This window comes from Dendrobium catenatum, unplaced genomic scaffold (assembly GCF_001605985.2).
Source record: "Dendrobium catenatum unplaced genomic scaffold, ASM160598v2 fragScaff_scaffold_1360, whole genome shotgun sequence".
Taxonomy (NCBI): Eukaryota; Viridiplantae; Streptophyta; class Magnoliopsida; order Asparagales; family Orchidaceae; genus Dendrobium; species Dendrobium catenatum.
This window is the reverse complement of record NW_021319822.1, coordinates 473641-497951: the sequence shown is the minus strand read 5'-3', so window position 1 is coordinate 497951 and position 24311 is coordinate 473641. Positions and strand designations below refer to the sequence as shown.

At 34.2% G+C, this 24311-nt stretch overlaps 1 protein-coding gene across 1 annotated transcript in view; it reads left to right on the top strand.

The window, feature by feature from the left end:
• Nucleotides 1-2269: 2269 nt before the first annotated feature.
• Nucleotides 2270-24311, top strand: part of LOC110113844 (MLO-like protein 1) — a 35218-nt gene continuing 13176 nt past the window's right edge. Inside the window, exons 1-10 of the mRNA XM_020846547.2 lie at nt 2270-2352; nt 2419-2758; nt 2851-2908; nt 2989-3239; nt 21297-21413; nt 21524-21578; nt 21734-21831; nt 22246-22320; nt 22448-22536; nt 22729-22778. Coding sequence (XP_020702206.1) covers nt 2624-2758; nt 2851-2908; nt 2989-3239; nt 21297-21413; nt 21524-21578; nt 21734-21831; nt 22246-22320; nt 22448-22536; nt 22729-22778 — 928 coding nt within the window. The 5' untranslated portion in view covers nt 2270-2352; nt 2419-2623. The remainder of the gene's footprint in view (nt 2353-2418; nt 2759-2850; nt 2909-2988; nt 3240-21296; nt 21414-21523; nt 21579-21733; nt 21832-22245; nt 22321-22447; nt 22537-22728; nt 22779-24311) is intronic.

The following is a 24311-nucleotide window of genomic DNA, read 5'->3' as shown; positions in this document are numbered from 1 at the left end:
ATTATAAGAGATGCTACAGCAAAATGAAACATAATATAAAATGTGAAACTGACATGACAGAATAATAAGAAAGCTATAATGTTAGAAATGCTTTTTTGTAAGTCACTTTAAGTAAATGGATGCCATATTTATATGATTTATATGTTCACTAATATATTTATATATGCAACGTCTCTTTTTCATATATGATAAGTTTTGAAGCAAATTGTTATTGAATATAAATTGAATGCTTTAGTGAGTTTTTAGTTGTCTGCGGAATAATGTAAAGGAAAGAGTTTTTTGGGTAGATTCATATAAAATATAAAAGTCCTCTCAATTTGTAAATTTTATGTTCTAGCTTGGTTAATACAATAATAGATATTATATCTTGGATGTGAAATGTTAAAAGAATTTTGTAATATCATGATTGTAATATAAACTTTTTTGCATGTAATAAAATAAGATGTTATTCCAATTTCTGTTGTTTAGTGGCTCTCTATGTAATGAATTTTTTAGGTTCTAATATCAATACATCCAACTTGATTCTAGGACATCACAATTATAACACAAAGAATGCAATTTACAAGACATATTACAACATATATTAATTGAGAAATTGATAAAAACCGCCCCTATTAAATTGTATGTGATCATGTGTAGCTTCCGAAAGATATTGCAGTTGTGCTCATTTGACATAGCATTTTAGAAATTAATTTATAGTCGCATTGAAACTAAATTCTTACTATAAACTAAGAACAACATACATATGAGATAGTAAATGTGCAAACTCTTCAAGAACATCCAAATTCAAACCCTTCTCACTGAATAATATTGCTTGAATAATGTTCAAATCTTTTCGAAACCTTACTCAAACTTTATTCGAACCTCATTTTCCATATGGTCGAAACTTTTTCGAACTATAATTGAATTTTATTTGAACCTTGATAAAACCTTATTCAAATCATGACTGAAAGTTACTTGAAACTACTTCGAATAGGATTTTTACCCTGATCGAACTTACTTGAAAATAACAATTAGTTTCAAACCATATTCAAATAAGGTTCGAATCAGATATAAATAAGATTTGATTATGATTTGAATAATATTTGATTGATTTGCATTCCAAGCAGGTTATATGATAGCTCACATCATTCTTTATATATATATTAGAGTGCATATGATATTTTTAAATATAAATAATCAAACACATAACATTACTGACCTCGAACAACTAGGCATGAAGATGGAAACTTTTGAAATTTTGTCACGCTGGAAAGAAGAAGGGTTGATCGACTTCTGCTCAAAAGCTCACATGATTGCTTGCTCAAGCATCCCTTTAAATTCTATGTCTAAATACCAAGCATAATTTAATTTGAAATGAACATACTTTCTTAAAAAATTATGCAACGCACACATTTAACTAATTTTGAATATTAAGAGACATATAAAGTCCAATTTCGCTGAGAAAATTTATTGAAATTGTTTTATAATTGCAAAAATTTATGTAAAGAACTAAGATGACCTGACTTAAAAAATAGTCAGGATATAATCTAAAGGGTATAGATTTTATTTTATTTTTTTTGAGATTAAGAATTCATTTGGAAGCTTTTTTTATTATTTTTTAAAATAATTTGTAGTAAAAAAGTTTAAATTCTTGTATAAAAATTTGTTTAAAAAAATATAGTGATAGATGAGCCCTCAGACAAGTCAACTTTGATGAGTCATCGGAGATCCTTTCGATGTCCCCTCTTTAGAGATTGTGATTTTATTCTGTAAGGAAGCCGAATGTCGTCCGGAACCAAAATGTGCGACGTCACCTCCTGCTCAGTACACGGCCCGGTACTGCTCGGTATCGCGGCTCGGTACCTGGCTCGGTACTGCTGACGTGACACATTCTGATTGATCTCCGGACGTTAAACTGTGTTTGACATCCACACAAAATAATCTCTATTAGACTTCGTTTGTTTCTTCCTCTCATTTTGTAAAAGGTAATTTTAAAAATAATGATTGTGAAAATGAAATTTTCTGACACGAAAGCAAATATTAAAATGCTTCTCAAAACAGCATTAAAATGAAATTCCCTAAATAATTTTTCTATATAAGCATCTTTTTACACAACTCCTTGACCTATTGGTTGAGAGCTTTGGCTTCCAACTAAGAGGTTCAGGGTTCAAGTCTATATATGCGTTGTGTGTATGAATTTGACTTAAATGACCTAAATGTCCAAAAAAAATATAAGCGTCTTTTTTTCGTTTATAAACAGAAGAAAGAAAAAAATGCTGAAAGAAACAAGACCTTCGAGATTAGCCCGTAGGCGATCCGGCTTACAGGGGTAGGACTAAGAAAGAGTCTCAAAGAAAGCCTAATACGCTGGTAGAATTTTTTGTTTTTTTTCAATAAACATCTCAAGTCCCATCACTTCAAACTCTCCGGTTTCAGGTGTGGGTCGCCGCTCGCAATTAGAGCGTTAATGACGGACAGATACGCGGGATGGGAAGTTCACAGCATGGCGCTTTTAAAATTAACATGCACATATATACTTTCAAATTGATTAATACTTTAATTTGTCCTCTGCGAAGCTTCTTAAGTTCTCGTTGTGACAACAAAGCTAACGACTAGTCGAGAGAGAGAGAGAGAGAGAGAGATGGCCGGAGGAGGAGGAGGAGCGGAGGAGGAGATAAAGCTCGAATACACGCCCACATGGATCGTTGCCTTGGTTTGCACCGTTATTATTTGCATCTCCCTATTCTTCGAACGATTCCTCCATCGGCTCGGCAAGGTGAGTTCTATTCCTCGATTGACCCATCGCTGTTTCTCCGATCTTCTTTTCTCCTTTCTGAAGCCGTTTATGCACAAATATCATCTTAACAGCGGTTCATGCGGAAAAACCAGAAACCCCTATTCGAAGCCCTTCAGAAGATGAAAGAAGGTAGGCATTGCAGCTCTTATTATATTTCCTTGTCTATCTTTGAATTGTATGGTGCTAAGATTCAAGGGAATCGGGTACAGAGCTGATGCTGATGGGATTCATCTCGCTGCTGCTGGTGGTTTTCCAGGGGACGATTCAGAAGATCTGCATTCCGGCTAGCTACACCCGACACCTGCGGCCCTGCAAAGGCGAAGACATAGCCGGCGATGGGGGCGGTGATGACGGTGAAGTCTCCGCCCACCATCGCTCCAAATTCTACGCCGGAGTCCTCGCCGGCGGCCGCCGGCTATTGGCTGGCGGAGGATCCGGCGGAGAGCACTGCGCAAGAGAGGCAAGTTTGCTGCAATTTTCTGTATTTTTTCTCTTGTTTTCATTTTCCCCGTTTTTCTTTTTGTTTTTTGCGGTAACCAAAATTTCAAAAGCAGATGCCTGCACATGTGCACAGGTGGAAATCATAACGTGCGTATTATATGTATATAATTTAAGTGTTTATTAAATGTGTGTCTAATTATGTATTTGTAAAAATATTTATAGAAATATGCATCATTCTACGCACCATGGGAGAAATTAAGGGGACATGTAGCGGCACCTTCTCATCACAACGGACAGTCTTCACCCCGATTAAAGAAAAAATCGGAGCTTGTGAGGATTGGGTCTTTACCGGTGATTTGCAGTTTTAAACTCCTACAGGACAATCTTTGCTTCTATTACAGAGAAAAATCGGAGCCTAGGTTAGAGGACCAGGTCTTTATTGACAATTGATGGTCTTTAAACTCCTACATGACAATCTTTCCTCGTATTACGGAGGAAAACCGGAGCTTCCATTAGCGGATCAGCCTTTATCGGTGATAGGTCTTTTAACTTTTACATGACAGTCTTCTCCCCTATTATGGAGAAAAATTGGAGCATACGTTAGAGGACTTGACCTTTACCACAATTGATGATCTTAAAACTTATACAGGACATTCTTCGCCTTTATTACAGGGGAAAATTGGAGCCTGTGTTAGAGAACCTGGCCTCTAACGGTGATTGACTGTCTTTAGTCTCCTACAAGACAATCTTCACCCCTTTTATAGAGGAAATCGGAGCCTACGTTAGAGGATCGAGTTTTGTCGATGTTGATGACCTCCAAATTTTGTCAGTCCATTTTTCTCTCAATTTATGGGACAAACTGTGTCACAATCCAACCTGACAAGACCCACTGATGGGACAAGTCTTATCGTTTTGAGCTGTAACAGGTGAATCCAAATATCTAGTTTTGAAAAATTTTCAGATTTCATCTTCCAATTTAAACTTTTAAAACACACAACAGACTATAAAGTTACTAAAACATCCACATGACTGAATATAAACTTATCCAGAAAATTTACTTTTCTTTTATTATCAAAATGACATATACAATCACATAACATTGCTATAAACAAAAGCTCTAGAACAGAGTAATCAAACTAGCCTTGACTGTGCAAAAATCAAAAGAAGAAATACCTACTGACTCAAACTAGATTCCTAAAACTGTTACTCAATCGGATCATTTTCTTTCCCAAACCCTTAAAACATATTGCTAAATTATAGTGAGCTAAAACAGTTTAACAGACCATTTTTAACCGATCTAAAATTTTAAATTATTTTATTTATTAAACATTCCTTGAGTATTAAAAGCAGAACTGTGTAAAGAATTAAATGTAGTTATCAGAATTTTAGACAAAATATACAAGCACTTCATATTTCCCCCCCAACAGATAGAGTTCAATAACTCTGAACTTTATGCTTCCCAACTGATAGAGTTCAATATCTATGAGTGATAAAAGAGTTTAACAACTCTGGATAACAAACATAGTTCAATAACTTTGAGTAACAGATGGACTTCAATAACTCTAAAGAAGAATGTAAATATATCATCCGAACAGAACTTCTTCCACCCCTTTTAGATTTTCACAGAATCACCCATTTCAATTAATTAAGCAGATATTTTAGTGAATAACACAAAATGATATATAAAAAATATATTTCAAAATTTGTTAAAATGTCATAATGATAGGTAACATAAAACCCTATTAAGTAAAAATACACATTTTTAGAAAATAACTAAATTATTAAAGATTATGCAAAACACTGTTTTAAATCTTTAATTTTACAATAATATTATTTTTCAAAGTCTAGATTATTTTATATTAAATAAAAATTGTATAAATTCCAAAACCCTTAGTATAAAATTTTCAAAAAATATTCAAATTGTTCCAAATTCAATCTCTATAATATATAAAAAGTTATGCGGTGATAGTTTTATCAATACAAAATTATGTCTGCTTTTTGTAACTAAAATAAAAATTTAATCATTAAATTTAGAGAAATTTCGTATTTTTTAAAACTGAGATCAACATAATATGACTTACTTTGAGACAAATAAATTTTTCAGTTGTTACCTGATAAAAATGACTTTACGACCTCCAAAACCTAAGTTTTTTCTCCCTGTCTTTTTCTTTCATTTTCCAATTCCTGCTCTTTGGCTTGAGAAACTATAGAAAAAAGAAAGGGATTTTGATGAGTTAGGTATAGTGGAAATATATTTTATAATAAAATAATCAAAGGATATATTGGTTTTTATTCTACTTATTTAGTTTTTAGTGTAAAATTCATATAAATTCTTTTCTATATTAAAAAATGGAGATTCATAAATTATGAAAAAATATTCATAAATTAGCTAAGCATGCATAGAATGATCACATAAAATCAGTTTATAAAACAAACACCTAAAGCTTCCAAAAACACCAATTCTTTTGGCGTTGGTTAATTTTTTAAGGAATTGTAGGAATGTCCAAAATTTATGAAAAAATATTATAATTAGATCACAACTAAATCTTTGTTATAATGAAATCAGTCTGCAATTTAGACTTATAATGACTCCTAAAATAATATTTAGTTGTTGTAAGTCAAAACATTAAGGGTTATTACAATCTCCCAATCTTAAAAAATTATCGTTCTCGATATTTTCAAACTAAAATAAGTCATAATAACTTGGATATAGATGTCTCATCTCAGACTCCTCCAAAGTAGTTTCTCTTTCATTTCTTTTCTTCCATTGGACTTTAACCATTAGAATCTGTTTATTTCTTATCCTTCTGACATCACAAGCTAAGATCCTCTCTGGTTCTTCTCTATAATTCAAATTTCGACGTACCTCCATATCTTTTATAGATATACGCTCTTCAGAATCAGATATTCATTTACTGTGAAGAGAGACATGAAATGCATTTTGAATTTCAAACATGTAATTTGACAACTAATTAGTAGACAAATTTTTCAATTCTTTCAATAACTTTAAATGGTCCAATGCATCTTGGACTAAATTTTTTTCTCTGCCAAACATGGCAATGCCTTTCATCTTTCTTATCTTTACATTACAAATCTTCCACTTGAAACTCTACAGCCTAATGCTTAGCATCAAAATGCTGTCTTTGTTTGTCGTAGACAGGTTTCAATTTGTCTCTGATCAGACAAATCTTTTTAAAAGCATCATTTACCAAAGTTGACCCAATTAGATTGTTTTCATCATCTTTTATCAAAGATAATGGTGTCCGACATTTTCTATTATATAGATCTTCATAAGGGGCCATATTTATACTTGACTGAAAGATGTTATTATATACAAATTCAATCAATGGTATGTGGTCTTCCCAACTACCAACAAAATTCAAAAACAAAATCGCAAAAGATCTTCTAGGAGCGATATAATCCTCCTAGACTGTCCATTAGTCGAGGATGAAATGTCATACTGAAATATCGTTTTGTACTCAAATTTTATTGAATATCCTTCCACAGTCAATAGGTAACAATGTCATCTCTATCAGAAATCATAACCCCATGTAATTTGATAATCCTACACACATATGCCTGTGTCAATTTGTCGGTTGATTCTAATTATTGGATCATAATGAAATGAGCTAATTTTGTAGATGATCAAATATAATCCAAACGACATCATGTGTCTGTTTCCACTTTCCACCTACAAAAATCCATAGCAAAATCTATAGTCTCTTCTTCCCATTTCACTCTGGAATTAGCAATAGTTGTAGAAAGCCTCCCGGTCATTGATGTTTTGCCTTTACTAACTGACAAACTTCACATTTTGATACAAAATCTGCTACATCATTTTTCAATCCAGGCCAAAAAAATATTTCTTTCAGATCAGTATATATTTTGCTTTATCTTGGGTGAATATTATAGTCTAAATAACGAGTCTTATACAAAATCTCCCATCTCAGATATACAAATATAGGAATTCATAATATGTTATTATAGAATATAATATCAGAATCAAACACTCGTAGTTCTAATTCTTTCCAGATATGATCTGATTAATCATTTTGGATATTCTACATCTAACTTCTAAATTTTTTGAATATTTTCTTGCAAAAATGACTGAATAATCATCCAGTCAATATACCAGAATCAAGGTTAACAAGAGAAATCATCCCTAACTAAATCTTTTTCATATTCCATATCAGATACTCTTTAGAAGTAAGCTGAATACAAAATAATCCAGAAGATTTCTTACTCAAAGCATCTGCCACCACATCAGTCTTTCCAGGTAGATACTGAATAGTTAAATCATAGTCTTTAATCCATTTGCCTCAAATTCAAATCTTTTTAAGTAAATATATATTTCAGACTCTAGTAATTAGTATAAATCTCATACATGACATCGTACAGATGGGGTATCTAGATCTTCAGAGCAAACGCCACAATAACAAGTTCCAGATCATATGTCAAGTAATTTTTCTCTTGTGGCTTCAGCTATCTAGAAGCATTTGCAATAAATCTATCATGTAGCATTAGAGCACTTCCCAAACCTTTTAATAAAGCATCATTAAACACCTAAAATCCTTCGGTACCACATAAAAGGGTCAAAATTGAAGTAGAAGTTAGATAGTTCTTCAAATTTTGAAAACTAGCTTCACACTCAGTTGTCTAGACAGAATACTGACTTCTATGTCAATCTCATCAAAGATGCAGAAATTTTAGAAAACCTTTTCACAAACTTCATGTAATATCTTGTCATATCCAATAAACTACATACTTCAAATACAGTAGTAGGCCTACACGACCCAATAATAGCCTAAATTTTCTGGGGGTCTACGAAAATACCTGCACTACTCATTACGTGCCATAAAAAAGAAATGCTCTTAAGCTAGAACTCACATTTGAAAATTTTTGCATATAACTAATGTTGCATCAGAGTCTTCAAAGTAACATTAAATGTCTAACATGATTTTTCTCAGAAATAAAATAAACCAAAATGTCATCTATGAACATAATCACAAATTGATCCAAATACCCTCTGAACACTATGTTCATCAAATCCATAAAAATTACAGGTGGATTAATCACCCCAAAAGGTATGACTAATAATTCATAGTGTCCATATCTCATACTTAAAGTAGTCTTCATCACATTTACTTTTCTCACATTCACCTCATAATATTTATATCACAGATCAATCTTGAAAAATATAAAAGATCTAGCAAACTGATCAAATAAATCATTGATACTAGGCAAAGGATATTTATTTTTTATAGTGATTTTGTTCAATTGTTTATAACTAATGCACATGGATATTGTACTATCATTTTTCTTCACAAAGAATAAGTGTTCCCCATGGAGACAACTAGGCTAGACAAATCCCATGCCAATCAACTTTTCGACTCTCCCGATTCAAATATACTCTTCTTTCCAAAAAACCCACTACTAGATGTCTTGCAATTGAACGTCTTCCTACTAGCAGTCCACCATTGTTGAGTAGCTATCAAATTATTATCTACAAGATGGACTCTCTCCACAAGCTCAGAAAAATTATCAATGTGGAATGAAACCAGTGGCTGTCTCAAACTGTCTTGGAGTTCCCTCAAAAATCTATAACACTTCTCCTTTGGAGTATTAATCAATTGCAAAGTATATCTAGTTAAAGAAGTAAAATCTGTCTCATACTGTATAACTGTCATACTCCCTTGAACCAATCTCAAAAAAATCTCTTGTATCAGCTAACGTGCCTGCAGATGTCTGTCTACATCATCAGATTTAATAGTAAGAACTCTGCTTTGTGTCTCGTTCATCATCTGGTCTATCAAACTAGAAAATTCAGAAATTGTAGCTAACTTACTGTCGAAGAAGTACTATGTCATGAACTGCCTGACTGACACTCTATCCATCAATTATATCTGAGTCTAGCAGATCCATAATCACATAGAACACAAAACTGGATACACATGCATATAAAAAACAAAGATAGACCCCAAAACAATCTCACTCAACCTACAAATCAATTCTTGCAGCTTTGTCTTACGATTCATTTCCAAACCTACACCTTTGATACCATAAAGTCTTGTCACAACCCAATCTGAAATACTCACTGATGGGATATGTCTTATCGTGTTGAGCTGTAATATATGAATATCAAGATCTAATTTTGAATTTTTTTTTGATTTATTCTTCCAATTTTAACTTTTAAAACAACAACAAACCACAGAGCTACTAAAACATCTAAATGATTGAAAATAAACTAATTCAAAAGATTTGCTTTCCTTCATTATCAAAATGACGTATACAATCACTGGGCATGATTATTAACAAAAGCTACATAGCAGAGTAATAAAACTAGCCATAGCTGTGCAAAAATCAGAAGAAGACATCTCTATAGGTTCAGATTAGATTCCTGAAATCGCTACTCAATCAGATACTTCCATTTCTTAAACCCTGAAAATATAATGTAAAATCACGGTGAGCTAAAACAGCTCAGCAGACCACATTTCAACCGATTTAAATTTTCAAATCATTTCATTTATTAAACATTCATTAAATATTATAAGCAGAACTGAGTATAACATCAGCTGCCACATTTAACAACTCTGAATAATAGATAAAATTCAATAACTCTGAAGCAAAATATGCATATAACAGCCGAACATATTTTAATGCATAACAATAAATGATGCATAAAGAAACACATTTTAGAATTTGCCAGAACGTCATAATGGTAAACAACATAAAACTCTACTAAACAAAAAATATATATTTTTAGAAAATAATCAAATTATCAAATATTGTGCAAAATATTATTTCAAGACTTTAATTGTACTACAATATTATTTTTTGGAGTCTTGATTATTTTCTATTCGATAAAAATCGTATAAATTTTAAAATCCTAGGCATAAAATTTCTAGAAAATATTCAAAATGTTCAAAACTTTAATCTCTATAATATATAAAAAGTTATGCGGTGAGAATTTTACAAGTGCAAATTTATTCCCAATTTTTGGCAACAGAAACAGAATTTTAAATAAAAAATTTTAAACAAAATTTTGTATTTTTTAAAACTAAGATAGTCATAGTATAAGCCTATCTTTGGACAAACAAAATTTTCAACTTGACCGACTGACAAAAATGGTTCTAAGACTTCCAAAACTTAATTTTTTTTTCTTTTCTCTTTTCTCTCTTCTTCTCTCATTTTCCAATTCATGCTCTTTGGCTTGAGAAAATGAGAAAAAAAGAAAATGGGGTTTTGATAAGTTATGTAAAGTAGAAATATATTTAAAATAATATAATCAAATGGCATATTGATAATTATTCTAATTATTTAGTTTTTAACATAAAATTTATATAAATCTTTTTATATATTCAAATCTAGGTATGAAAAAAATATTCATAAATTATTTAAGCATGCCTATAATGATTGGGTGAAATCAGTTTGCAAAACAGATACATAATGGTTAAAAAAACCTCACTTATATCAATTTGTCTGGATTTCTTAAGGGATTGTAATAATGTCCAAAATTTAGGAAAGAAAATATTATAATTAGAATACAATAATATTTATGTTATGATAAAGACGGTTTGTAATTTGGACTTATAATGACTCATGTAATAATTTTTTACTAACGTAGGTCAAAACATTAAGGGTTTCTTACACTTTGGATCGACTTAGGAGAACTGTGCCCTTTTTCCCACTCTCAAAAATGGTATTTTTAGATCCAGGAAGGGAGATTTAAAAAAAAAAAAAAAAACTAGATTTTTTTAGATTTATCAAAAATTTTTAATTAAAAATCCCAAAAATTCTTTTTTTTTATATAAATAAAAAAGAAAAACTATAATATTACAATAAAAATATATATTCAATTATTTTCTTTAAAAACTTTTGGAAATTTTCCAATTTTGAAATTAATAAATAAGGAAATAGCAAAAAAAAGAAGGGGTGGGGGGGGCTCTATGGCTCACTGGCGGTACACTTCAGCTGCCACATTACCTTTAGGACCCAATTATTAGCTTGGACAGTTCGATTCAAACTTTTTCTGTGGTCATTATAACCATTTTTCGAAGTTATGGACATAATTTTGACACTTTTAGAACCTTAATAATCAATTTCAGGCCAATTTAAAAGTTTTAGCGCCAAATCTTTCAACATTATTTGCTCTAATCGACGTGCCTATTTCATAATATATTAAAATAATAATTAAAGATATTTTACTTGGTTCACAATCTCGAGAGGAGATCCACGTTGAGTTCTAGGGAGCGGTTGTGCCTCATAATTATCTATAAATCTTAATTTTACATCGCAACTTTTTGGTAGACTCAGACACGTATTTTCAAACTCCGTGAGTTTCGATGCTAGAAAGTAGAGGAAAAACCAATTCATCACAAAAAACCACCTTGATCATGCATGAATCTCGAGGGAATCATTGTGGGCCTTCCGATGGAGCATTTTGAATTTGAAGTCGGCGCGGACACGACATTATAATTTATAAATCATACATAAAAATTAAGAAAGCAATCAATGCATAATATTTGGAATTACAAAAAAAATGACAACAACATCATTAAATGTCTAGTACAACAACAAAAGCATAAACATAAATTATCTAGCACATGAAGTTTCAACTATTCAATAGAAGGAATGATATAATTATCTTCTTCAATTGTTTGTCTTAGAACTTATATATCATCTTAAATAAATATCATATCATCTAATTTCGTCTCATCAAGTGAAAGATTAGTAAATTTTAATATTTTCATATCATCAAGAGACTCAAATTCATCTCGGAAATGAGAGAATCTTGCTTGCAACCGCGGAAGTAAATACGACACGTCTTTTTTTCGGATTTCTTTTTATTTTTCAAGGGACACGTGTATCGGATACGCGTGTGCTTTTGAAATTAAATAGTATTTTAATTGGATACGGCTTTGACGTATCCGACACGTATCGGTGGAGTATCGGAGGCGTATCCGTGTATCGGTGTATCGGATACAGCACGCCTTCATAAATAGGTGTATCGGTGCAACATAGCCGACCAACTATGTTTTTTTTTAAACTTCATCGCCTGCTAACGACGGTTCCTTCGATCATAGTCGGTCGGCGACTACGGTCCCTCTGACCACAATCACTTAACTACCATCCCTCCGACCTCCATTTCATGCCAACTACGATCCCTTCGACCTTCGTGGACTGCTGACTATGGTCCCTCAGATCTCCATCTCCAACCGATTACGATCCTAGGAGTATCATTGCCTGACTATGGCCCCTCCGACTGTAGTCGTCTGCTAACTATAGTCCCTCCGACCACCGTTACATGACAAGGGTCCCTCTAATCTCCGCCACTTGAAAACAGCCCCTTCGACCTTTGTCTCCCGACTACGGTCCTTCTGATATCCATCACTAGCTAATTATGGTCTTTTTGGCCCCCGTTCCTCACCGCCAATGGCCCCTCTGACCACCATTATCCGACTACAGTCCCTTCGACCACTTTCGCCCAACTATGGTCCATCCGACCACTGTCGCCATACCAAGGTCCCTTCGACCACTATGACCTGATTACGATCCTTGGACCACTGTCACCCGACTACGGTCCCTCCAACCTCAGTAGCTCACCAACTATAGTCCTTCCAATCTTTGTCACCCCAACTACAGTCCTTCCAACCTCCGTCACTCGTCGACTAATTTTTCTAACATTCATTATCCGACTATGATCCATCCGAACATTGTCGCCAGATTACAGTCCCTTGGACCACTATTCACCGATTATGGTCCCACCGACTTTTTTTACATGACTACTATTCTTCCAACCTCCGTCGTCCACCGACTACAGTCCCTCTGACCCCCGTCGCCCGACAACAGTTCCTTTGACCTCGATCGCCCAACAACGGTCCCTCCAACCTTTACCACACAATTACAGTGCATCCAACCTCCATCACTTGCATACTACAGTTCCATCGACCATCGACCATCATCGCTTGACTATGGTCCCTCAAACCACTGTCGCCCGACTACAGTCTCTCTGATCTCAATATCCAAATTACGGTCCCTTTGGATCACCATTGCATGATAGCTATCAGTCTGACCTCCGTCGCCGCCGACTATGGTCCATATATATCATTCTACATTGTGGAGAGCAGTTGCTAAAAAATGATAAAAAACATTCTAGAAATTTTATGAAAATCAATACAAACAATTCTTTAAATTTTGATATATGAATATTTTCAAATGGATTGATTTGAGTTTTTAGGATTAAGTATGCATTGTATATTAAATGTTGATCCATTAATAAGTTTTTAGTTTTATGTAGATTTGTTTGGAATGCATATGTTTTTAATTATTGTTAGAAATTATTTTTATATGAATGCATATGTTTTTAATGCTTGTAGAAATTTATTTTTGTATTATACATCATTCATTGTAGAAAAAAATCAACCTAATATTCTTTACGATCTCCAATAATTTTTATAAATAACGACTTTATGTGTTTTGTTGACCCCTATATATAAAATCATGCGAAAAGAGGCAAAAATGATGATTTAGGCAATGCATGCATTGACAAAACACATCACTTAAGGGGTCAAATAACCTTTAAATGCCAAACGGATGGTATCATTGTGATAAGGACACTAAATTATGCTGGATCGAGGCCTCTTGTAATCGAATCGGATGAGATTAGTCAAAAGGGGAAACTGACACTCGAAATTAAAGCACTAAACAATGTCGGATTGACAAACAAACCTTATCATTGCATTTAGAACAATGTAAATACTAAAAATTTATATTTTTTATGCTCAATTTGGATCATCTGAATTGGTGGCATGAATCTCGAGACAAAGTACACATATTGAGGAAAGAGGCCTCGAGGTTGCCCAAACGAAGTTCGATGGCGAAACAAACATCGTCATTGTGCTTAGAACATTGCAAATACTCAAAAACTGTATTTTATTTGTTCAATTTGGATCATCCTAATGGGTGACACGAATTTCGAGACAACATGCAATTCGAGGAAATCAGACCTCGGCGTCGCTCGGATGACGTCCGATCGCGAAACGGATTGCGTCGTTGCGACAAGAACATCGACAATACCCTCAATGCACTATTAATTTGTCCAATTTTAACTATTCGATGAATTCGATATGTTAAACAAGACAAAAAAAGTACACAAATCGAGGACTTTTAGTTGATTGAAGCATTGCTGCCATCCTAATTTAATGTTAATACTAATAATAGCAAATCATTATTAGCATTTCCTGTCAATTTTACTAAAAAAAAGAAAAAAGTCAAATGAGGGATCAAATCAGATATTAATGCAAACTAGCATTACCTCGGATGCTTATCCCTCAAAACCTTGCTCAAATCCGACATAAAATCCTGCTCAAAATCAACATAAATCCTATTAAATCATGTTCTGATAACGCTCCTTTTTATTCTTATTAAAATTATTTTTTAAATTATAATTAATTATTGTTAATAGTAATTAATTATATTTAATTATAATTAATTATAGTTTAACATTTTAATTATATCTAATTAATAATAATAATAATAATTAATTTCAATTAAAATAAATTATGATTATTTTGTTATAATTATGGTTAATTATTAATTATAATTAACTATAATTTATTAAAATTAATTATAATTAATTATTTTAATTTAAATTCCGGTGTGACGCCGACGACGAGGCAGGTAATCACCTTAAGCCCTATTTCAAAGTTTGTGGCGCACCGGAAAATCGCCTATACATGCCTTTATTGCGCGTGGTGGGATGGGACCCTGGTGCGGCACCTACGACGAGGCGGGGTCATTCATAAGTAGCTCCGAGCGGGAGGAAAGTAACTGTCTTTTTAAACAGGTATCGTCAAAGGCCCTATACACGCCTTTATTGCGCGTGGTGGGAGGAAAGATCACGGCCGCGATGTCCTCGTCCGATGACACCTACCATACACGCCTTTATTACGCGTGGTGGGAAGGCCTAGTTTCTCGTAGTTTTCCCCTAAACGGGGGAGATGTCGGGAGGCTGCCAAAATTTCGGGTAAACACGAGACTGTACCTGGACTTGATTGAACTCAAAAGAACAACAGTAAACTCAAACAAATCAAGTAAAGACTTAAAATGAACTTGAATGTGAACTTGGATTTAAGCTTCGACAAGGACTTGAACAAAATCTAAGTGATTTAATAAAGAATTGAACCCAAGTAAAATGAACTGAAATCAAATATGAATCAACTCTGTACCATGGTAGACCTTTGAACATTCAAGCTTGATTTGGACAAGACATGAACTCAAACTGGACTTGAATCTAGATGGGAACTACAATGAACTGCAGAGGACTCGAATGAAGGGAAGAAACTCATCTTAAGCCTTAACTGCACTCAAACTCAAACAATTTGGACTTGGACTTAATTGGAACTTGAATGATCAATATAAGTTTGAATCAAATGACAATGGCTTAAATTTACAAATTGGATACGAAGTTTGGAGCATAAACTTGACTTAAACTGGATGAACAATCAACGAAGGAATGAATTTAAATAACCTCTAATGAATGCTAAAAGGTGACTACTTCAAATGGAGTGCAAATGAATGGTGGGTTGAGTGTAGCTTACACAATGAACCACCTTGAAGATAAAGGACTTGCAAGTGCGATGTGTTTACAAGTAATAAGAAAATATTTAAAGATATGTCAAGGTTACAAAGCCATGACCTAAGAGATTTTGGAGGGCGATAATCAATTTGCAAAACCAAACATGATTCACCTCCAAGCAATAATCGATAGGAGTCATCACTTCAATTGGATGGTTATCGTATAAGAGTTCCAATAGAAAGCTACTCAAGTAAAAGTGCAAAACTCCGATCAACCCATAATGAATTGTTCATGAGGGATATGCTCATAAACAATATAGAGATATTTAATTTCTCTACAAGAAGTATAGTGAACATATTAGCCCACTTATGTGTTATACCAATGGCTAAGGTGTGAAAGTAATAGCTCCCCTATAACCAAAATTAGATATCTCGTAGATACAAATGACGGCCGCCACAAGTACTAAATGACGCACAGGCAAATTTTGCAAGTTAGCAATCAACATACATGGGGATATTATTGATAAATGCAACCCATTCAGCGGTCAGTGTTAATATACAAAGTGAATGTGCTATATCATCCCTACAAGCATACAATTTAATGCCTCAAATGATACGACATATTCGTGAGCTAGGTATAAAGGACATTTAGCAGATGAAGCAACTGCCTTACACCACTTCTACCATCAACATCAGAATATAAGCAACCATATTCAACCTTGTAAGCTATAAGAAACAATGGTTATCGAAGATGTATGCGAAAAGTTCAAGTGACCTTCTTGCAAGTAGATATCAAATTAGAGAGACAACAAGAATATTACAACACTCCAACAATCAACATCAAGATACAAGTAAACAAATTGATATGCATACAATCAAGAGTGAAGATCTGCAATACATACAAGCTCTCTACAAAGACAGATGTACGTTCCACATGCCACTTATGGGTAGATGCAAAAAGACTTCAGTAAATGCAGTATCCTGTAGTCAGTTTCAACCTGTAAATGAATACATCTACCTATCTAGATGCATCAATAGCGGATGTACTAAAAAGGCCACTGACCACAATAAAATGCATGAATAATACGACAAGTGAAAGCTCCAACAATCCAAAGCAGGAGATTAATTAGTGCACTACAATCTACCTGCATAAATTAAATAAGTAGTGCACGACAGTCTACCTGTACAAAGCAGCGAACAACTCAATTCAGAAGCTGCTACGCCCCGCCACCAGATCCGCAACATTCATGCAAGTGGACATAAGGCATTTACAAATATTCCAAGAATGGCCCTGCACATGCACCGTAACTTATATACACATAGGTGCACTAAAAAGGGGTACACGATTAAGAACCCGCATGGGCCCCGGCAAGCGTGTTATTGATACACACGTGACATCTAGGGATGCTGCGCGGGTCAATAAATTTAAACCCGATCCTCCTATGCAAGTAGATAGGAGTCGATAAGGTTCAATAAATAATAATAAAATGCCCCCAAACACCCGCATGGGCCCCGACGAGTGTGTTATCAGTACACACGTGACGTCTAGGGATGCTATGCTGGTCGATAAGTGAATTCAAGTTCGAACCCGATCTTCCTATGCGGATCAATAGGAGTCGACAGGGTTCGAATCTTCAAATAAATATACGGTTGTGGCGACCAGTGTATTTGTTTTAATACATTCATATTAGGCATTCAAGGCCTATGATCAAGAGAATTCACTAATAAAGGAATAAAATCTATGAAAACCCAATCCCCTATCGGCAAGGTGATAGGGTCGACAAGGTTTGGTCAATGAATGACCCCACATCCCGATGATGACCGTGTTGAATGCAAATCTCAACCGGAGGGGTTCACAAACATTTTTAAATGCCACTTAAATGCCCAAAAATCCAAAATTCCAAAATAATCCCAAATTCCAAAATATTTAAAATGGAAATCCAATTATTTAGTACTTAGAGAAAAATCCATCCACCTTTCGCAACAGTTTGTCGGGGTGGACAAATCAAAATTTACTTCAGCTCATATAGAGTTAATGCCTAGTCGAAAATATAAGTAGGATCCAATCTCAAATAATCTCCTGCCAGTAAGGACATGGTACGTGTCCTCTAATCGACGGTTTTGCTACTAAATGGCAGCGCAGGATAAACGGTTATGACCCGGGGCCCTCTGAACCGAGTGGTTTTGCCGCCAAATGGCACCACGAAATACCAGTTATGGCCAGAGCCAATACGTTCCTTAGTGGAATCAAATCCTCGAGATATGAATCATTATGATATGATTTATATGGCACAAATCCCTCTGTTAGCTAAAGTAGATTCAAATTTATCTTCTTAGACAACCATTCACCCCAGGTCTACAAGGTCCCCTTGGACGAAGTAACCCATTGTTGCTGACAAGGATCCTTCTGTCAGGTTGGGTCGACTACCTCCTCTGACTAAGTAGACCAGGGATCACGATGGCCCAGGATGACGGAACTATGGGATCTTGATCGGGTACATCATCCATTCCCTCACCATCCGCTTTAAGTGTAAGATGGTGAAATTTTCAATTTTAAATATCAAATCTTCCAACTTTCCAAATTCCCAATATCTATGCCCATGCTGCTACTATATGCCTGATACTACGTATCTATGGATACAACGTATCTAATTGACGACTAGCCTTAATCGAAAGTTCTCTATCGTGATCGGGAGGGGTAATTAACTATAGGAGCTTGCGCCTATAGGAAACCAGAACTCAGATCATAAAGTCCTCACAAAATGAGGGCGAAATTCTGGGTAGTATCTTATCTACAAACCCATCTGCCTTCCAAAATTTACCATGGAACTTATTTCATTAACACTCCCTCGCCGAAGAAAAGCAATCAGTGCGGGCGGAGGCCGGGACCGAATTTTCGGAGCCCACATTTTTGTACTACGAATCATTCAGCCGTGGAGGCTGAGTGTATGGCTGAGTTATAGTTGTCCTCAACAAATTTAATTTTAATCATACCAAGACGTTTATGGAATAGAGGACTGCTAATTATTTTGAAACATGCTTAAATTTTTTTTGATATATTTTATGTTTGACAATTCCTTTTATACATCAATACTAATTTTTCTATGCAATTTTAAAATGATTTGGGGCAAAGTTTGAATAGGATTAGATTTAAAATGGGATTCAATTATATCACTTATTCTTTTTTTGGCACTCATGCTATCTTGATTCTTAAAATTTTTCTGAGTGGTTGAACAGAGATGTTAGCTTGCTATATTAGACTGAAAGGAGAGGAGGAAACCAACTCTTGGATTATCTCAAATGAATAGAAAATGTGCGTTGCATGCTCGATCCAGGTTTCTTGGAAAATTTTTGTTGACCTTTCACTAGAAAAAGAAAGAGAACTAAGAGTTGGCGCCTACATAACAGGTTGCTTGCTTACCAAGCCATCCTAGCCCAGTTCGATTATGATTATTTACTTTGATTATTTTGAATAAAGCTACTCACTATCAAAATGAAAGACGATGTAGAATCTATCCAAGAAGATATAGAGTCCCACTTATGAGGAAAGGCCACAAAGAGATAGAGTCCCAAGTAAGATTGAAAAGGCATAATGATAGTAGAGTCAGGATATGCCCGCCCTCTAGATATGAGGGTCTCCCTTCATCCGGTTCTCTGCAAGGGAATCTCCACTCACTACTTCCCCTAATATCCTCCCTTTTCCACATCATGATGGTTTACAGAAGATCTTAGGTGCTCGCTCGGAAAGGCTGTGTTTATCATACCTTTTGACTTCACTCTACTCTAGTAGTCACTAGATATAGTAGTCCGTATAGCTGCTCTTCTTAAAATCATTACTTTGAATTCTCCCGTGCTCTAACAATTTAGCTCTCTAGACAACTACCATGTAGTTAGGCAGGGAAAGAAAAGACGTATTTACAGTAATACAACAACAACAACAAGCCTTTATCCCACTACATGGGGTCGGCATATTTACAGTAATAACAAAAAGAATTGGGATCCATATAAATAGAAAGACAAAAATGACTCTTATTTTTCCTTAACAGTCGCACATTTCTTTCCATAGATGTATCTTGTATGAGACAGTATAGTACTCTATGAGATGAATGGAAAAGGGATGGATGGTAGAGGGCTACCTACGCCCAAAAGCATTATTCACTTGCCCCCTTTATATAGGGACCTCATGATATACAATAGCCACGACTCCTGCGTTATAGCCATCCCTATCTCTCTTTTGACTGCCTTGTGGACGGATGAAAGAAAGAAAGTCGCAGAACCGGGCAGTGAAGGCTCTAAAGTAGACAACCAGCCCCCACCACCCTGTAGTTACCATATATCTTTTTTGACTGCCTCGTGTATTGCCGTAGCACGCCCTAATGAAATATGGTAAAACCTCTCTAGGGGATGGAATTCATTCACTTTCATTCTTGCTAGCACTACAAGCAGCTCCAGTCTTCATGCCCCACGGAAGAGGTGCAACCTTTGCTCAGTTCATAGAGTGGGGTTTCCCATTATTCCACAACGGAGGAGCCACCTCCTTTTTATAATATCCGTAAGAGTTGATAGGCGAGATAAATAGAGCTTGAGTTAGGTAGTCACCAGCTAGAAAAATCAAATGTAAATTAAGCTATGTAGTCACTATTTTGAAAAATCAAGTGTGAATTAAGTTATGTAGCCACTATCAAGTCTGAATGAATCTTGAGTTGTTAGTCATCAATCTTGAGAATCAAGACCAAATCTTATTGGAAATAATAGACTTCAGACTTTACATTTTTATCTGCCGTTATAATACATTGTAGATCCCTAAATTCCTAAAACCCTGAAGTAACATACTATGGAATCCGATTAAGGTTCTTTTTGGCTTTGGAAGTTAAGAGAAAAGAAAGAAATGCTGGAAATTTGTCACTTATTCATCAATCTTAAAGCATCCTTGAAGGAAGGAACTCATTTGTTTAATTTCCCTTGGTTAACTGGCAAGATCGACCAAATCCATTTTGATTTGAATTTTGAAATCTTCGTGGCTCTTGCTTCACATTTTCTAAGAGTATTTCATAATCATAATTTTCCAGTTATTAGATATAAGATTTAACATTGATAAAAAGAATAGTCTAGGTTTTGTGTACTGAAGTGTTCAGTTGGTTAGGCCGTTAGGGTAGCCATTCAGAAATATCATGTCATTATTTATCTAAATTTGAAATGACATCATATGATTTAGATGTTCTTCTTTGAATTTGTTGTTGACTCATGGCGAATTCTGGATTAGGATCTTTATTTAAAGTGTTACTTAATACTACATAACTTAAATTGTAAAATTTCAAAATCTATATTTATGGTCGTCTTTACTCTAATGCTGTCTCATAGCACTTTTTAATTTTCAGATTTAAAAATTGTCCTTTTTACTAATTTTCCTTGATGGACTTCAACAAAACTAATTTCTTTTTTTAATCCAATTAGCTTATTTCTCATAGTTGTATAATTGAGTTAACCATACATGTTTTAGGGAAAAGTTCCACTGCTATCTATTGAAGCAATTCATCAACTTCATATATTTATCTTTGCTTTGGCAACAACTCATGTGCTTCTCAGTGCTCTAACTATGGTTTTAGGTGGGGTAAAGGTAACTAAAATCTTCCTTTTTTTTGTAATTTTGATTAACTCATGCATCTATGAGTTTTGTAGGTTATTCCTTTCTTGGTGGATCTAATCTTTGGTTTGTATTTGACTTAGATACGTCAGTGGAAGCATTGGGAAGATTCTATTCATAAAGAAGCTGCAGAAAATGGTATGACTCGAGCAAACTGCATTGTTTAGCATGTTACACAACGGCTAATGAACAGTCTAATTGTGGAATCATGCTGGATTTATCTTTTGTAACTCAAAACAAATTTATGTCTTTCTTAGTTCATTCATGCTGAATCATTATTGATATACATGCAGCTTCAACATCCCCAATGATCACTCATGTTCACGAAACTGAATTTATCAGGGATCACTTTCGTGGCATTGGCAAGGATTCTTTGATATTGGGTTGGCTGGTAAATTACAAATAACTGTCCATAAGATTTTGGCTGAATTTAGTTTTAAAATGCTGCCTTTTTACATGGTAAATTAAAATAATTTTATCTTGCCTTGTAAACAGTAATTCAGCTTCGTACAAATTAATCTTACGTGGACTACTAAGTAAATGACTGAACTAGTTTTTCTTATAAAGTTATTAAGCAGAAACTGTGCATTTTTTTATTAGAAAAAAAATGGGTTAAAGAAAGTTTTTGGAAACCCATTAAGTTTATTGTGCTTACCCAATTTAGTCAACTGTTGTTACTAAAGATTTAAGTTATTGCTTTATTCATATTTTTGCTTCCTATTTTGTGCCTATTGGAGTGCTCTTATTTTAAAGTGATATATGCAATATTCTGCAATGACCATACTGCTTATCATGCTCGTTTCAGCACTCTTTCTTTAAACATATCTTTGGATCTGTGACAAAATCAGACTACAGAACATTGCGGCTGGGTTTCGTCATGGTAAGAAAGTAGATTGTTGTACAGAATAATTTATTTTAGTTTTTCATTTTTTTTTCTTGGGGATAGTGAGTGGTATCTTGGAGACTTTATATTGTGTGCTTGCACTTAGTATTTCTTTTCCTCGTAGGCTCATTGCAAGGGTAATCTTAAGTTTAATTTTCACAAATACATGGTTCGAGCTGTTGAAGCTGATTTCAAGAAAGTGGTTGGTATAAGGTGATTCTGAAAGGCCATCTTTAATTGCTTAAAGTGTTCTTTGTATTTTTTAGTTTATGCCAGCATAACACAAAAATTATACTTTGAACCATTCTAAACATGTGGCTATTTTTTTTATAGATTAATATCATTTTTTTATTTTTATTATTATTATTTTGTTCTCATACTTAATATTTTTCTCTTTCATTGCAGTTGGTATCTTTGGGTTTTTGTGATTGTTTTCTTATTTCTAAATGTTGGAGGTATGATTATGCAAAAACTATTCTATTGCTTCTTATCTCATATGCCATGTTTAGATATTTTTGTAATGAGTTGAAGCTAGAGTTTGTTGTTGACAATTTTATCAACTATACTTCTTTGCATTGGTTAGGAAGAAAGACTTTTGAGTCCATCTATTGTAACTTGGGTGGAAAAAAATTAGATGCAAAAATGTCAACCAAGGTCGAGAATAATATGCTATAAAAATTAAAATAAAAAAGAAACAAACTAATACAAAGAGGCATCAAGATTTGTGTATTGACTTCAGCCAAACCTATGTCTGCTGGAGGTGAGAAATATTTTTTTCCACTAAAAAAATATAGAAGCTATAATCGTAATGTACAATTTGAAGGAACACTAAGAACCTTTCTCAAAACTCAAGTACATACAAAAAAATCAATGATGCACCGACACTTTTCCTTAATTAGGCGTGCAATGTCCAACACATATTCGACACTACACACGTATGACACTCCTCCGATGCGTGTCGGACACGCAAAAAATGTGTCTGATTAAAAAAATATTAAATACAAATTGGACACACATGTCTGAAGCGCGTCTTCAAATTTTTATGAATTATTTTAAATATAATTTCTTGTATTTAAAATTGTTTGCGATGACCCGGTTAGGAGAGTAGAGGTATTAGATTTGACTTATGTTAAGAAAGGTAGGGGTAGACCTAAAAAGACTTGGTTAGAAAATATTAGGAATGACCTTTCTTTATTAGATTTAAACGAGAATTTGACTTTTAATAGGACACAATGGAGAAAAAGGATTCATGTAGCCGACCCCACGTAGTGGGATAAAGGCTTGATGTTGTTGTTGTAATACCAAATCAATCACTCTGACTCAATACCTCATTCATTGAATATTCTCATTTTTATTTATCTTTGATGGGTTGCAACTTTAGTTTCACAATAATGTTCGATGTTATCTTAACATCGGCATCTGCGTCGTTACAACATCGACATTTCAAAATAATCCCCATATCAAAGTCTGACATTGTCTTGACATAGATGCTCGACGCTAAAAATTTCTACACCACACCCACAACTTAACAACTCATCTTTGTCTAGCGTCTTTTTAACATTAAGGATCAACGCCCTCTCAACATTGACGATAGACGCCCTCTTAGCATTAATGTTCTATACTTACTGCATAACATCGATACTCGACTCTCAACAGCATTGTCGTCTCCTCTCTCGATGCTTGATTTATTATTTCTAAATTATTGTCAATATTATACTTATTCAATTTAAAGTAGATTGTCATTGTTAGGTCCCAAGTTCTGGATGAGAAAAGTGGAGGGTTGCGTTAGATAGTCAACAACCATTGTAAATTTATTGAATAATCATGACAGAGATCTTTTATTACATTGTGTTAATGTTAAGGCGTTCCTTGGAAGCAAAGCGTTGTATAGCCTGAATACAATGACAAGTGTGCAATGGCAACTGCACCGGCGCCCGGGTGCAGTGTTGAATAGGTAAGGATTCCCATATTATAGACGGATGTTGGCA